Source organism: Amblyraja radiata, chromosome 8 (assembly GCF_010909765.2).
Source record: "Amblyraja radiata isolate CabotCenter1 chromosome 8, sAmbRad1.1.pri, whole genome shotgun sequence".
NCBI lineage: Eukaryota > Metazoa > Chordata > Chondrichthyes > Rajiformes > Rajidae > Amblyraja > Amblyraja radiata.
The window spans coordinates 268,279-286,406 of NC_045963.1; the positions used below are offsets into that span (position 1 = coordinate 268,279).

Here is an 18,128-nt window from a genome sequence, read left to right on the forward strand (position 1 = left end):
CCGATACCTACGGCTGGCATCTCCGAGTTTGAATCAAGGGGAAAACTCGGGAGAATTTGTTAGTAACTCGGGAAAGTGGGACAGAGGCTTAAAGCTCTCGCAATGATGAAGGCCACTTTTTTTTTCAATCTCACATTTTTACCAATAAATGCATATAAAATTGAAGTCCATTCAGAGACACCTAAATTTACTTAATTTATGAATCAGAAATTCAATTAGCTTTAGGATTTCCAGTTAGCTAAATGGTCTAATCTGGTTGTATATTAACTGGTTCATAATGAACAATGATATAACAACATATCCAAACAACTCCAATTCTGGACTTTGTTGAGCCTTAGGTTATCAAATATTAATGTATACCATCTATTTATTAATATTCCCATATTAATGTGCATTCTGGGAAATATGATTGTCTGCAAAATAATAATAAGAAACTCTGAAAATATATTTTGTTTCCATAAGTGGTGTGTGTAGTATTTCTCATTGTAGTGTGGTCATCATAACAATCATGCAGGCATTTATGAATCTCTGAAACACTCCAAAATTGCAAACCAAATCTGGAGAGTTAACATCAGCTATGCCATTTTCTTCATAGACAAATCCCAAAGCATCTGTAAATAGCAGCAAGGGCATTCATGAGGTAGGTTCTCGCTGCAACTTTAATCTGCTTCACTGAGTCATTGAGCCACACAGATTGGATTATCCCAAAGGGAAGTGCAAGGTAAATTATGCCAGGAAAGATGGCAGGCATATTTAATATCCTCAAAACTATCTGGGGCGTTTTCCAATCTAGGGAAACTAATAATTCCAACAGTGAGCAACTGTTGCAATGCGTTCCAAGTGGAAGCTGTCTCTATGTGGTCCATATCTCTAAGTATTTGAGAAAGGCCACTCAAGAGCTTGAGACCACTAGAATCATCATACAGTACATTCTGGTTCTGATTACGTGATCCACTACTTTGTTATTCCTTTTGACATCAGTCAGATAACACAAAGGGGTCTCTGCAAAAAGAACATAGTGCACATAGTTAATACATAAATGGAAATTATCCATTAATACAGATATCTATACATTATTAAATATCGTACAAAAATGCTGAAAACAACTTGAGGTGTAAATGTATCAACAATAAACGGGCCATATTAAAACCAACCAATGATGGTTCTGCAAAGAAGTGAGGTAGCTTTCTACTACTTGATATGATTTGTCATTACCATGTAAAAACATGATGTGTAAGTTATTGGGGCAAATTCTCCAAAATTATGGAAGAACTCGGGGATAAGGACCTGGACATTTTTAAAACGGACATGCTGGCTGAAAAAGGAATCACAGAAGAACAAGTTTAAAGCCTGTCTGTGGGCCTGGGCAGCCACATGATTATGCGAATGGTGAGAACAGGAAAGGCCGGGACGGAGATAACGAGATTATCTTGGAAAGACAAAGGAAGGAACCGAGCCCACAATGTAATAGGAGTGTATTTTTGCTTCATTAAGGGCAAACACCAGAATGACAGGATTCTGCATTTTTTCTCTGGATTCACACGTACTTTGACATTAGGCATATTATCTGCAACATTTAATTCCATTGCTCTTGACTATGGAACCATGCTCATTTAAACAGGATATAAAAAAATGTAACCAGCTTTATTTAAGGAACTGGAATTATTAGTTTAGTTTAGTTTAGAGATACAGCGCGGAAACAGGCCCTTCGGCCCACTGAGTCCGCACCCGCACATTAACACAAGCCTACATACACTAGGGACAAGTTTACACTTATACCAAGTATACAAACCCAAGCCAATTAATCTACAAACCTGTACGTCTTTGGAGTGTGGGAGGAAACCGAAGATATCAGAGAAAACCCATGAAACTTTTATGTTTCATTTATAATACTTTGCAAAACATTCTATATTCCTCCAAAAAAAGCATAATTGATCTAGCCATCCATTGTCTTGGAGAATTTGTTGTAATACCTTCAGAGTTGTACTGAAAGACTGCCACCATAAATATATTAAATGACTGCATTATAATCATTGAATAAAATCTTACCTTTACTGAAATGGATAGATAATGCTGCATTTTTTTTCTGGCTTTGGAGGTTAAAATTCCTCAAAGTATCAAAAGAAAGCAGGCTGGCTGTATTATAATGACTCCTTCAATTTGCTGTCAAGGTAGTGATGAACTTAATAAACTTCTCTCCAAGTCTTTGCTTGTGGAATGGTAATGAGCCAACTTCATCTACAAAGTCTTTTCGGTATCTTGCTGAAGTTCCCATCTGAGATGAACTAACTGGGTCTGAATATGTAGGGAGGAACTGCAGATGCTGGTTTAAATCAAAGATAGACACAAAAGGCTGGAGTAACGCAGCGGGTTAGGCAGCATCTCTGGAGAAAAGGAATATGTGACGTTTCGGGTCGAGACCCTTCTTCAGAGTTTGAAGTTTGGTATCACAGCAAAACCACATTATTTTGTTTTATGTAAAAAAAAGCCTGAGATTTTTTCCCATATTTCTACTTTATTCATCTTACAAGATTTACTTCAACATGCTGAAAAACTGATTAAGGAACATATACTCCAAACTCTTAAAAACTTGATAAAATCTCACAGATACCAAATTTCTGAATAAACGGAAAAGCACTGTGATTGTATGATTATGGAATCAGCAAACGACAGAGATTTTGAAGCAGGACTTACTTTATTTAAAAAAACCCCTGCAGGCTACAGGCTTAAGTACGATGCTATGACGATGAATATGATTTGATGCTAAAATCATGTGACATTCAAATATTTAGCAGGGGTGGATAAAGTGCAGCGTCTTTATCATTCCCACTGTTGACATGTATGAATACTTGAAAGATAACAAATTAATTCTAGTAATAGCTTCAAATGAATATGGAGAGCACATAATTGCAATTAAAAAAGTGTTAATTGTATAGAATCTTCCACAATTGCAATGGTTTAGCTTATTGGATAACAATAAAGAATGGTGGTTGTAAGACTATCCTTTAAGTTTGCTTCATTTCATTGCTTCTATTCATTTTCTATTCCACAATAGGACTTTTGGTATTAATTTCTTATATTTAAGAAAGCACAATTGATATGCCTTCCTGGGCCTTTTAAGCAGAACAACAAGAAACCTTACCAAATATTTTTTTGATTTTAATCTTTTTCTGCATTTAAGTACCTGTATATTTATTTGAAAGAAAAGGGTTGCATGAATTGGAATATCTAATTTAGAAATGGAAAGCCTGTTTCTATTTTTCTACGATGGATACTCCTACCTGCAAGCTTTTAGCAGCTGAGTGCTTGCTGGAAAGACCTCTGCAAGTGTACGATAGCAAGGCAAGGCTACAGCATTGTAGAAACCAACCTGTGCAAAGGGAAAATGGAGACGTCTTTTTTAAATTATCATAAATCAAAAATAGAATAAAAGCTACACCCTCACGCTTGTTGCTTCATTCAATTAGATGATGGTCAATATTTATCATACTCAGGCAGAACTCATTGAAATGACCTTTCAGAATATTTTTGAAAAAGAATCATTGAACAAAATACCGGAGAAAAATGGCAAATTAAAGAATTTGCTTTGTAGATTCTTGTAGAATTACGTGGGATTCTGACTTGGATGGTTGCTTCGCACTACTGGCTTCTCCGCCAAGCATATACAACAAACATCTGAACCTGTGGCTCCTCTTGTACTGAACAGGATTACTTTTGCAACAACACATCATCAGTTGGGTAAAATCAACTTGTCTCATGATAGTCTAGGTTGTGTATTCCTCAACCTGCTTAACAAAACTTGATTTAAAATGTCCCATTAATGTCCTCAACAGCCGTTTGTTTGACATCATTCTTGAATGGCTGAGCTCAAAGTTTGAGGTTATGCCCTACATTCTATTGGCGCTCACACCAAAGGAAATATATTTTCTTTATTCTGCCTGTCAACTTTTTTTGATCATAGTAACACACCTCGATTAAATCACCTCAGGATTTCCTTTGAACACAAGGATTGTCTTTGCAACCTGTCCTATTAGTTTATTATTTGTAACTTTTATGCCATTCTATGCTGCACCTCCTCCAGGATCAATACATCTGAATGAGGTAAGTGATTCATACGGCATCAGGAAATGTTATTATAAGGTAGCTACCAGGGGACTCATTCATGCAATGATGAAAGTACTCTCCAAACTACAGTGCAAACCATTTTTGAAAGCTTCATCATCTATGTTAAGTATGGATAAATCATTTTGTAAGGTTAAATACTATATATAATTTGTATTTAGCACCATTATAAGCTGCATGTTCACCATATTTAGTAATCTTGGTCACTTGATTTCAAGTTTTGGATACTGGATTGGTTGAATTCACAGGTAATATGGCATAGTATTGGACAAGAGGACATGACTTCAGAATTAAGGGACAGAAGTTTAGGGGTAACATGAGGGGGAACTTCTTTACTCAGAGAGTGGTAGCGGTGTGGAATGAGCTTCCAGTGGAAGTGGTGGAGGCAGGTTCGTTGGTATCATTTAAAAATAAATTGGATAGGCATATGGATGAGAAGGGAATGGAGGGTTATGGTATGAGTGCAGGCAGGTGGGACTAAGGGAAAATAATTGTTCGGCACGGACTTGTAGGGCCGAGATGGCCTGTTTCTGTGCTGTAATTGTTATATGGTTATAGTATTTCAAATGACAAAAAAATATGACGGTAATGGACTGGGGTGAACAACAATCACACACTTTCCTGACCATCAGAATATTTTTCCTTTGATGCTCTGACCTTGTTTTATCAGGACTCCTTAGATGGTATACTCGGTCAAATGCTACTTTGGTGCTAACAGCACCCACTCTTATTTTTTCTTTGGATTTTAGGTCTTTGGCCCATGTTTAAACCAAGGCTGTGATTCGATCAGGAGCAGAGTGCCTATACAATAAAAGGAGGCCATTTGGCTCACTAGATCTATGCTGACTTCCAGGCCCCATTTCCACTCTCCTTATTTTCGTGTATCCTTGAAACTTATTCTGTCACATATAGGTCAATCTAACAATCATCATCCTCATTGTTGAAAACATCAGCGGGCACGGTGCCTTACAATGCTATATACGACAGTGATCGCAACTTCTACTGAAGTGTGGATGGCTAGGAGCTCATCCGCCCTTTGACGTCTTGTTTCTGGTCCTGCTGGGGGTCCACAGCCCCCTCCTCTCCTGGCAAACCAGGTGGGGGAGACAGTTTAGTCGCCCACTATCCGACCATGGAACAGGTATATAACATATAACAATTACAGCACGGAAACAGGCCATCTCGGCCCTACAAGTCCGTGCCGAACTTGTCCGTAGCACGAGATTACACGGTACCCGTGGCAGGGGGAACTCCCCCCGACCTGACCATGAATCTAACAAACCCTTTTGATTCTTTCAGTGATAACACACACTAAGGGGTAATTTACAGTATCCAGTTACCCTACTAGAATGCCATTGGGACGTGGGATGAAACCAGATCACAAAGAGGATACTCTGGCAAAGAGGAATGTGCCATCACATTCAAAGAGGAATGTGCAACACTGCAAACACCACACTTGAGGTTAGAATTGAATCCAGCACCACTGCTGTGTCACTGTATGATTATGCTGAAACTCACATTGAACATTGATGTACGACTTTCTGTGGAATAAGTGTTACATGATAATACCCTCAGTACCTTTCATTGCACTGTTGATAATTGAGAGTAGACAGATTGCATTGAGCTGTCCTTTCTTTGTAGATGGTACCTGCCTTGGCAATTTTACATAGTTTCTCATTGACCACAAAACACTATACAGCGCAGGAACAGGTGCTTCAGCCCACATTGTCTGTGCCGAGCATGATGTCAAGTGAAATAAATCCCCTCTGCCCGCACATGACCCATATCCCTTTGTTTGCGGCAAAACCATATCTAACAGCCTCTTAAATGGTCCATTGCCACCATTGGCAGCGATTTACAGGCACCCACCACTCTCTGGGTAAAATGGATGCTCCACACCTCTCCCTTAAACTTTACCCATCTAACTTTAAATCTAAACAATCTAGTCTTTGTCATTTACATTCTGGGAAATAGATTCAGACTGTCCACCCTATGTATGCCTCTTATAATTTTATATACTTCCAACAGGTCTCCCTCTATTCAGGGAATGATTCCAGAGCATTCTAGAGAAAGCAATCCAGGTTTATCCAATCTCTCCTTGTAGGTAACACCCCCTAACCCAGGCAGCATTTTGGTAAATCTCTTCTGCACTCTCTCCAAAGATTCCATGTCTTTCCTGTAATGTGGTGACCAGAATTGCACGCAACACTCCAAACACAGCCCAACCGAAGTCTTATAGAGCTACATCATGACTTCTGGTACAGACAGCTATGCCTTTCTGGATCTGACTATCTTGGACAAGAGGGTGATACTAAATGGATACTGGGGTGGATTTTCCTCTTGAGATCGCGAACAGATCCAGAAGCCAGTCCTCAATTAATTTGATAGATATCCCAAGCCCCCTATCCAGATTATCTGATCCTGTGCTACTCAGTATTTCTTATAACTCATTTACAGGGGGAAAGTATTGATCCAGTCTTCAATTATTTTGATGGATACCTTATGCAGATGTGAGAAATGTATTTACTTGAAGAATTGTAAATCTTTGAACATTTCTACATGAAAGATTGGATGGTACAACCAGGTCAAGGGCCATACAATCTATTCCTGCTTCTGTCACATATATTCTTAGGCTAAAGAATAGTTATTGAGCTAATAGATTTCTTGATTATAAAACCTAGATGTTGTAATTTAAGCTGCCTCGATATAACTACTATCAACTTGTATTGCAAAGATTCCACCTGAAGTAGGATGCAGTATTGAATATCTTACCTTTGTGATATATATGATTCCCAGATTTGATGTGTAAAAAAGAAACACAACTTCTTTTCACACGAGAAAATCAAGAATTTGATGTGATCTAAAGTATCCAGCTCATGTACAGCAAGCAAATCAACTTGGAACAATCATATTAATACAATATTAAATTATTATCAAGGATGTTCAGGTAAAATGCCAGCTAGGATGGTTAATAAAGACCTAAATCTTTAAAATTTCCATGTGGATTTCCCACATAATGAGCAATCTACTCCGAAGCTGTTGCTTTCTCAAATTTAGTAGGTTATAATTTACCTGGCCGTCAGGAATTTCATCAATTTTCTCCCTGTCCATCATGGGTATGGGCTGTATTCCTCCTTTTTTCATCTCGTCACCCTGTATATAGAATATTATTCAGATTAAATTGACATAAATTGGATTTATATCTCATAACCATTCTACTTTTCTAAAAACTGAAAGTATAAAAAATAATTTTGTACAGAATTATTATTGAACCTATGGAAGTAAAACATTGTTATAACTGCCTCTCTATTGGCAAAGACACTTAAGTAATTGGGACAAGGAGTGAGGTAAATGGCCACGGGGGAAGAATGCAATAGTTCTGGGGGAAATTAGATTTTATATGCATGCTGCTGAACTTTGACTTTGAAAGCACTTGCTGGTTTGGCAGATCCCACCCGACTGACAAGCTTACAGTTGGGGAAGGTGCACTCCACAAAACATGCAACTTGTTGCCTGGCAGTGGAAGAATTGAGGTCTGATACTTGTCTGCAGAGAGGGGGAAGTGGTGCTGGGGGAGGACTTCCTCTCAAAGCTCTTTTGACTTCTCTTCTGCTGCTGAGCTCCCAATGCCTGCAAAACCCAGCTGTCTCAGTGAAAATGATAAAATAAATTAAATCCAAGTCACACAGCCTCATTCGAATACTTAATTGGTCAAGTCACTTCCCGAGTATAAATTGCCTGCCAAAGGTCGAGTCAAGAGTGTTTTATTGTCATATGTCCCGAAACGGAACAAGACATTTTTACAAATAAGTAAACAGTAATTGTGCAAAGCGAATAAATAAACAATGTCCCCAAGTCTATATAGTTCAGAGCCTATTTGGAGGTTGTAGCTTTCAATAACCTAATGGTTATAAGGGCAAAGCTGCTCCTCAACCTCGACATTAGTTTACAGTACCTTCTTGCTTTGTGGGTTGGTTGTTGCAAGGACTGAGATTTTCATGAATATCATATCTCACTAAGCCTGTTAAGATGAGTGAGATATTATAATCATGAATTTGGGTTAAGATTCATCTGAACGTCTGTTGGATATCAATAAACCATTAAAATTTACATCAATGTTTTTCTCACTAAAGATTTGCAGTTTTACATTTCAGTAGGAATCTGTGGATAGAAATCAGAGATGAAACTCTGGAATTTTTTTATTAGATTGGTGCTAATAAACACAGAATTGTTTTGAGTCTGAGGATGGGAAAAGAGACACCTCAAAGCATCTTACAAGTCATCTCACACTTCATTTCAGTAACACATTAGATTTTACTGATAGCCCCAATGTTATGTTGATAACCAAGCTGCCAGCTTCGCCAGAGTGGATAATGGGAGATGCATTGATTACAGCAATGTAAAATATACATGCATAATGTAGATACAGTGCATTCAATTCTTAAAGGTATCTTCCAGAGTGCAAATGTCTTTATTAGTTGTGTTCGTAAGCAGCGTAAAAAATGTTATGAGACGAAGGGCACACTTTAAAAAGTAATAAATAAATACATACAATTAACTCACCACTTAAATCTTGCCAGTTAATTATTACAAATTTGAATTCAGAAATTAAAAATTTGGACATTAGAAATTCTTGCAGGTCTTTACTGGCTGGTTGCAGGAAGATATTTACCCTGACTAAAGGGACTGTCCCATTTGCCGATTTTTTCGGCAACTGCCAGCATCATTGTCTGATGTATCGGCGTGATGACGTATTGACGCGCTGTGTTTCCTCAGGTGTCGCAACATTTTTTTTGTCGCCGCTGGATTTTAAAATGTTCAAAATCCAGCGGTGACTGCCGTCAGTCGCCGAAAAAATCAGATAGGAGGACAGGCCCTTAAGGAGTCCAGAACAAGAAGTCACTGTCACAGAAGAAAAAGGGTGGCTAAGGTGAACGTTGGTCCATTGGAGGGTGAGACTGGAGAGTTGTTGGTGGGGAACATGGAAATGGCAAAGGCATTAAACGAGTATTTTGTATCAGTCTTCACCATAGAAGACACAAAAAATATTCCAACGCTGGATAAACAGGAGGCGGTAGGAATGGAGGAGCTAAATACTATTAAGATCACCAAGGAGGTGGTATTAGGGAAATTAATGAGACTGAAGGAGGATAAATCCCCTGGGCCTGATGGATTACATCCAAGGGTCTTGAGGGAGATAGCAGTGGGGATTGTGGATGCATTGGTGATAATTTTCCAAAACTCCCTGGAGGCAGGAACGGTCCCAGTGGATTGGAAAATGGCCAATGTAACACCTATATTTAAAAAAGGAAGTAAACAGAAGGCGGGTAACTATAGACCGGTTAGTCTAACATCGGTGGTGGGTAAAATGTTGGAGACAATTATTAAAGAATCACTAACGGGCCACTTGGATAAACATGACTTCATCAGACAGAACCAGCATGGTTTTGTGAAGGGGAAATCGTGTTTAACGAATCTGCTCGAATTCTTTGAGGAAGTAACAACCCGGGTGGATAAAGGGGAACCGGTGGATGTGGTATACTTGGACTTCCAAAAGGCTTTTGACAAGGTGCCACATAAGAGACTATTGCTAAAAATAAAAAATTGTGGGATTGGGGGTAATATATTAGCATGGGTAGAGGATTGGCTAACGAATAGGAAGCAGAGAGTGGGGATAAATGGTTCATACTCGGGATGGCAACCAGTAACTAGCGGGGTTCCGCAAGGGTCGGTGCTGGGACCCCAGTTGTTCACAATTTATATAAATGATTTGGAGGAGGGAACCAAGTGTAATATATCAAAATTTGCGGACGATACGAAAATGGGAGGGAAAGTAGGGGATGAGGAGGATAGGAAGAGTCTGCAAAAGGATATAGATAAGCTAGGTGAGTGGGCAACAACTTGGCAGATGAAATTTAATACTAATAAATGTGAAGTCATTCACTTTGGGGAAAAAAATGATAGGGCAAGTTATTTTCTAAATGAGGAGGAGCTGCGTTGTAATGCAACGCAAAGGGATCTAGGGGTATTAGTACATGAATCACTAAAAGTCAGTATGCAGGTGCAGCAAGCAATCAGGAAGGCCAATGGAGTTTTGGCCTTTATTGCTAGGGGGATTGAGTATAAAAACACGGAGGTCTTGCTGCAGCTGTACACGGTATTAGTGAGACCACATTTGGAATACTGTGTACAGTTCTGGGGTCCATACTTAAGAAAGGATGTACTAGCCCTGGAGGCAGTGCAGCGAAGGTTTACAAGATTAATTCCTGCAATGAGGGGATTGACATATGAGGAAAGGTTAAGTAAGCTGGGACTCTACTCTTTGGAGTTTAGAAGAATGAGAGGCGATCTCATTGAAATGTATAAGATCGTGAGGGGCCTTGATCGGGTGGATGCACCGAGGATGTTCCCAATGATCGGGGAGGCTAGAACTAGGGGACATAGTTGCAGAGTGAGGGGGGGCTCTTTTAAAACTGAGATGAGGAAGAACTTCTTCACCCAGAGGGTGGTTAGTTTGTGGAATTCACTGCCCCAGGGAGCAGTGGAAGCAGAAACGTTAAATATATTTAAGTCAAAAATAGATGGTTTTTTAGCTGCCAAGGGGATAAGGGGCTACGGGGAGAGGGCAGGGATATGGACCTAGGTATGGTTAGTATAGTAGACCTGAGTGATCTCCTGGACAAGTGTCGATCGCCTGGATTGGGGTCGGAGAGGAATTTCCCGGATTTTTTTCCCGAATTGGACCTGGGTTTTTATCCGGTTTTTTGCCTCCCCTAGGAGATCACGCGGTTCTTGGGGTGGAGAGGGGTGATAGCGGTATAAAGGGGAGGGTAGTGTCTTGTGTTCTGTGTCTTGTGTCTACTGTTTGTGGGTAAGTGTGTCTGTTTAGTGTTCAGCCATGAGTGAATGGCGGTGCGGGCTCGACGGACCTGGTGGTCTACTCTCACACCTACTTTCTATGATTCTATGAACACAGGATTGACCATTTAATACAGAGAAAGGGCAACATTTGTTTTTCATGCAGAGAGCAGTGAACTTTTGATATTCAACATTGTACAGAGTTGCAGGGGCTCGGTCTTATATTTCTTAAAAACAAAAATCGTAAGAATCAAGGGCTGCAGTGGTACAGAAAATGGCATTGAAGTAGATCAATGATGATCCAGATGAATAATGGACCAAATGTCTTCCGTTCTGTCTTTCTTTTCTGTGCTTATATATTTAACCAAATATTAATCAATTTCTTAGTTGTTTCTGAAAAACTCGTCATTATGCTCTATACTTAAAATTTCTGACAATTATTACGTGAAATATAACACAAACCAATAACTCCAGTTATTATCGACAACATAATTAAATAATTAATTTGGCACATCTTTAACATTCATGATTACAATGTGTCTACTTTGGTTGACTTTTCGTACACTCTATCTGTTCTCTTTCTATTTTATATCCTGACTTCTTTTCATTCAATTGCTTCTCCCCTTTTTAGCTTTTGCAGTGGTTCCATCCACTGCATTGAGGTATGCAACCTTGAGCCTGCTACCAACATCACACTTCACCCACTGTTCAGTGTGTTGGGCTATAACACAGAGAGAACTCATGATCCACTGGTTGCCCAGAGCATGACCTCCCATTGTCTAAATTACTGCTGGTCCTTAATTTTGCTAAATTGTGGATTACATATTCTCAACATGAAGTTTCCAGAGCACCAATTCTCCGACTTATGCGGTGAGCAACCTGAATGATCGAAGTCCTGGTCCACATTCTCTTTCAATTTTCTTTCTTTTCTCTTCCTCTGCTCATTTGCACCAGACTGAGTCATTAGTTGTTCTTGCTTGTGGCTTCAGAGTGCAAACTTATTTCCAGTTCTAAGTCAAAAGTACTGCTCACATTACTGTGTTCATTCCTGTCGTTTTCCAACTGTACACTTTATGTTCTCATCCTCACCTCCTTGCCAACAACATTCTGAAATGTGTCATTAAAGCTTGCACATAGGGAAACCATGGTACTATTAATCTGGTCCCAGGCAAGAATGATGGTGCGCTTTGGCTTGTGCTATTCAACTTTCTGTTTGAGTGTCCCTCTTTTAGCATGTTCCCCAACTTCTCTCACTTCTACTGATGCCTTAACCAATGATATTCCATCATAACTACTTTCAGGGGTTTTACAGGTGTCAGAACCTGTCACAGCTACGTTAGGCAATCGCAAAATGTGTCATATTTCTGTATCATTCTCTTTGAATGTACTGTCCTCTGCATGACTATGTGGATCCGCTCTCCACATATACTTTGGCTCCATCTCAACCCTGATCTCACAGCCACTTCATCCTCAAATGCAGTCAATGCAGGTCCTCCAGACTCTAAGCCAAGTCAAGATCCAGCAATTCTAATATTTTGCAACACTGGCCTACTACCATACTAATTCAGCAAAAGCCATTTGTATCAAGTACTGCCCAGCTCTCTCCGTAAACTGACTCACTCACTCTCTTCTATTCACAGTAAATCTCCTCGGATATCCAGAGATGACCGAGATCCAGCAGCAGCTTGAGAGGCGAACTTGTTTTTTTTTTTGTTTGTTTATTTTATTAGAAGTTAATACAGTACAAAACAATACAGTGGCACCTAATTTTAGGTGCCAACTATGTCATACCGTAATCCATTCTATGTACAACCTCTAGTTTTATGTTATGAGAAGGAAGTAAGCAAGACAAGAAAAAGAAAACAATAGAAAGGGGAAAAAGTGGAAAAATAGATGGTAGAGAGTAGAAAAACGTGAAGTGTGTATATAAAAAAGAATTTAAATTTTTTTTAAATAAATAAATAAATAAATAAAAAGTGGAAAGTAGAAATAGAAGAGAAGGCCCCTTAAAAGATAATTTTTCAAATCTATATTCGGAGATGTAAATCTATCCACGTCATGAACTGAAATCAGCAATCCTTATGGTACCGCTGCATCACATGATTCCAAAAAGTCGATGAAAGGAGACCAACTCCTTAAGAATTGGTCGTATTTATCTATTAGTCGGAGTCTCATTTCTTCAAGGCGTGCTATGTCCATCATATTCCTAATCCACATTTTAACAGTTCGTATGGTTGTATTTTTCCAAAATTTAAGTATCAATTTCTTTCCAATTATTAACCCATAATTTAAAAAAAACATTTTGGTCTTTATTTAAATTGGTATCTTCTCCTATTATTCCAAATATAATCCATTCCATTTTGGGTTCTATTCTTGACTTGAAGAGCTTTGTAAATATATCAAATATATCACTCCAAAATTTATTCAACTTTGTACATCCTACAAATGAATGTGTTATATTAGCGTTTTGAAACAAACATTTATCGCATCTGGGAGAGACGTTTGGATAAAATTTATTCAACCTCGTTTTTGAATAATATAGTCTATGTAATAATTTGAATTGAATTAAATTATGTCTTGCATTAATAGAACAGTTATGTGTATTCATCAAATACTTTTCCCATCTATCCTTCGAGATCTTTATCATTAGCTCATGTTCCCAATCTTCCCTTAGTGCTTCTGTTGAGGGTGATTCTCTATATAATATATTATTATAAAAGTATGATATTAATTTTTGTGAATCAACCTTAATATTCATTGCTTCTTCTAAAGGGTCTAAAAATATAGTTTGAAATCTATGTATATATTTCTTCATAAAGTCACATACCTGTATATATTTAAAATATTGATTATATACAGGTATGTGACTTGTTAAGAGATTGATGTGCCTGGACACAATAACAGGGGGGGGGGGGGGGGGGGGGGGGGGGTGGTAGCTGTGGTGGCATGCCTGAAGAGTTTTGTGGAGTTGGCCTGGCCTGGCAGGGAGGAGCAACTAGTATTTGTTAAAAGTTTAATAAGCCTTTGATATAATCCGTCCCACTAACACAACAACAAAATGGGGCCAAGGAAAGAGCGTTCACGTCGCGGCCCTGTTTCAACCAATCTTTCCACCACCACGCACAAGAAGCACAAGAAGCGCAAGACAGACACCATTGTGCAGATGCCGAGAAGTGTGTTCAGCTCTGGCTGAACAACTTCTAATCTTGTGTGTGGACTCGATAAGAAGAAGAACAACAAAATGAGTATGACAAATGACTGTTGCAAATTACCAATAACAGAAAATGCTGGTCTGGGCAGCTTCTGAGGAAAGAGAAACAAAGCTAATGTTTTTAGTTGAAGATCCTTCAGTAGACTGGGACTGATAAAACTTGGTTTTAAGTTGCAGTAGAGGAGGGTCGCATAGAACAACGGTAACATCTGTGACAGGGAAAGGCCAGGATTTTTGTGGTAATTTCTGCTGATGAAGCCATCTGGTTGATAAATTAATCTAGTAAGAGAGAGGGGGGCATGAGGAAAGGGGGTGGGTGGGATTTTAACCCAAAACATGAACTCCATTTGCCTTTCCTCAGATGCAGCCTGAACTGCTGGATGGCTCCAGCATTTCTGCTTTTATCTAAGATTTTCAGCATCTGCAGTATTTGATTTGCAAATCACTGCTATTCACGAAAAAATATATACTTTACTGCAATTGTATGTCTGTCCACAACTCAGTCACATTGTTGGCCTTATCCATATTTTTTCTCCATGTACATCTTTCGCTCGGATATTTAACAACAGTGTCTCCAAAATTTACCAATTCCACCCACCTCCTATGTCCTTTCCTGAATGTTCCATTCATATAACCATATAAACCATATAACAATTACAGCACGGAAACAGGCCATCTCGACCCTTCTAGTCCGTGCCGAACACGTATTCTCCCCTAGTCCCATATACCTGCGCTCAGACCATAACCCTCCATTCCTTTCCCGTCCATATAACTATCCAATTAATTTTTAAATGATAAAAACAAACCTGCCTCCACCACCTTCACTGGAAGCTCATTCCACACAGCCACCACTCTCTGAGTAAAGAAGTTCCCCCTCATGTTACCCCTAAACTTCTGTCCCTTAATTCTCAAGTCATGTCCCCTTGTTTGAATCTTCCCTACTCTCAGTGGGAAAAGCTTATCCACGTCAACTCTGTCTATCCCTCTCATCATTTTAAAGACCTCTATCAAGTCCCCCCTTAACCTTCTGCGTTCCAAAGAATAAAGCCCTATTTATTCATATTCTTCTGCATGTAGCCAGAAATTATTGCCCAACCTAATTGCTCCGGCTGAACCGTCTTCTACGGTACTTCTGAAGGTACACCCAAAATGTTGTTACAGAGGGGTCTGGCCTTGATGGATCGAAATCTGATTTTTAAAAAAAAGTATATTTCCAAGTCAGAATGATGTGCAATTTGAGTGAAAAATGCAGGTGCAAATATTCCAGTGCACCTGCTAACCTCTGCCTTTGTGATGATAGATATTACATCTTTTAGGGGTGCTGGCAGATGAGTGACTGCAGTGTTGTATGTTGATGTAATACCCCAAAGCCAAATTGCACTAATGGCAGAGTGAGTGTACAGAGCAATGCAAAGGGTATTAACAAACCAGGTTGCTTCATCTTGAATGCTATCCTGCTTCTTGAATGCTATTGGACCTGTTAATTCAACAAGGCAAATGGAGAATAGTCCACCTCACTTCTGTGTTGTACCTTGTAGGTAATGGATAGCTTTGGAGTCTCAGATGGTGAGATTTCACCACAGCAGACCCAGCCTTTGCTGCTTGTCCAGGTAAATTTCTAGTCACTGGTATTTCAATGGCATTGACAATGAGGGACTTGGTGAATGTCAAAGGTAGATAGTTAAACTTTTGCTGGAGATGATGATGGCCTGAGTACTTTTGTGGCAGCATTTACACATATTTCACCCATATCCACCTTTGTCTAGAAGCCATCTAGGACTAGCTGCACGCACGAACAAATTGCTTCATTTCCTGAGGAATCGCGAACATGGTGCACTCATCAAGGAATGTTCCGTTCCCACTTCTGATTCTATGATTGATGGAAGACTATTAATAAAATGGGTTGCTGGCCAAGAAAAAACTCCTACAGTGATGTCCTGAGGGTGTGATAATTTTTAACAATCATTACCAACTTCTTGTGTGATGTACAATTCCAATCATTCGATGCTTCTCCTCTAGATACCCATGAATTTCACATTTAGTCAAATACCTTGATCTCATTCATGATCAAATGCTGGAATTCAGCTCTTTAGTCTATGTTTAAATCAGACTGACAAGCTCTGGCACTGCACCGGTGGTCCAGGTCAAACGCAAGCTTAACAATGGTGATCAGATTATTCGTGGTGAAGTGCTGCATGGCAGCACTATCTATGATCACCTTTTAAATGATTGAGAAAAATGAATTAGGTGAAAATTCGCTGCACTGGATTTGTCCTGCTTTTGTGAAGACACACTTGGACAATTTTTAACTGACAAGATTTAAGTGGTGAGTCAATTGTATGTATTTATTTATTACTTTTTAAAAGTGTGCCCTTCGTCTCATAACATTTCCCATCGATCACCAGTAAATAGTGAAAGATGAAGGCAAATAGGTTTATCACTCTCGGACACAAACCTGTCTGTGAAAGTTTCAGTGTCCTTCAGTGACGGAAATGTTGACTTTTAATGAACATTTGATAACTTTCCCACTTTAAATGCTACTTCCAATTCTGTTCAACAGAAAAGATCATTGATTCAAAAGGAGAGGGAGCACTGTAAGTGGTAATTGGTGATTTCCTGACCTGACACCCTGAGATGCCATGGGATCCAAAGTCAATTCCCAGGGCTGCTGCTTCCTGTCAGTTTAACAGTCCGACCAACTCCGGTGAGTCAGTATTGTCAGTGCATATCCACAAGGTTGTGGTGGAAGATTCTGCTACTTGTCTCTAAGATTTGATTTTGCACGAACAATTAAGTCAGACCATTGTTTGATAAATCTGTGATTAGCTCCTCCAATTTTGAAAGCAGGCAACAGATGTTTGCAAGAAGGACTTTGCAAGGTCCTTTGGCATGTTCGAATTCAGTGTCTCAGTTGATCCGAGGTGGCTCATTTAGTTGTATTATTTTCCTTCTTTAACTGGGTACATTTAAGAAAGGTCTAGAATCGCATATAGGCCAGTGTAGCAGGTAAGGGTAGCTGATATCTTCAAAGGGCGAAGCAAATTGATTTTTTTTTTTTTTTTTTAAAAAGGAAAATCCAGTAGGTTCATGGTCACCTAATGCTTTATTTCTTTCAAAACAATCTCATATTATTAACTGAATTTAAATTCCACAGCTGCCACGAAGTGTCTTGAATTTCAATCATTGGATTGTTACACTTCTAGGATACAATTTTTTTCCAGGTCTCTGGTAATCCACATATATCAAAGCCCAGGAAGTATACTTACATGGTTCACCAAGTAATCTCCTTGCTGAAAATTCCTAGTATTAAATAGCGATTAAAGTGAAGTGCTCAGGCTGATTCTTCATTCCTCAAGCCCAAGAATGCTAAATGCAATCATATAATTCTTTCTGGTGCTAGGTCTGAAGAATGATGGACTGAGAATTAAACATGGACATTTCTAGTTTGTTTGGCTTTGGACCACACTGAATAGCGCTCTTACTCATCTGAGGGGTCGATAAAATCACTTAAAAGTTTTATTGAGTCACATTAAATAAACAGTTTACCAGTCTGACAGTGATGTTCTGTCAATTACTAACACTTAGCAAAACATTATCTCTGAGAAATTGATTATCTGTATTGATTTCAAACAATATTGATGGAGATTTGCAGTCAGTTTAAGTAGTATTTGCTCCATAGGTGCTCGTATGATTTGGACTTGTATAAATTAATACTGAGTCTTAAAGCCACATCCCAATGGATTTTGAATTATGGGGCAATGGTCCAAGTCTGATGTTTGAATCATCAAATTTGACCAAATTGCTGACAGAAGCATCAGCAAAACACCTGGGAATTGTTTTTAAAGCACAGCTTTATAAATTGTTAATTTTGGCAATGTTTTTTCAATAACTCAGCATAGTCTACTCCAGTCAAAACCCAAACACAATGTCTAACCTT

The 18,128-nt window shown here is 39.0% G+C and overlaps 1 protein-coding gene across 1 annotated transcript in view; it reads right to left on the reverse strand.

The window, feature by feature from the left end:
- Positions 1-3,277: 3,277 nt before the first annotated feature.
- Positions 3,278-18,128, reverse strand: part of pde10a (phosphodiesterase 10A) — a 215,097-nt gene continuing 200,246 nt past the window's right edge. The window contains exons 20-21 of the mRNA XM_033026353.1: positions 7,195-7,275; positions 3,278-3,370 (exon numbers count right to left, since the gene is read on the reverse strand). Of these exons, the coding sequence (XP_032882244.1) occupies positions 3,278-3,370; positions 7,195-7,275 (174 nt within the window). The remainder of the gene's footprint in view (positions 3,371-7,194; positions 7,276-18,128) is intronic.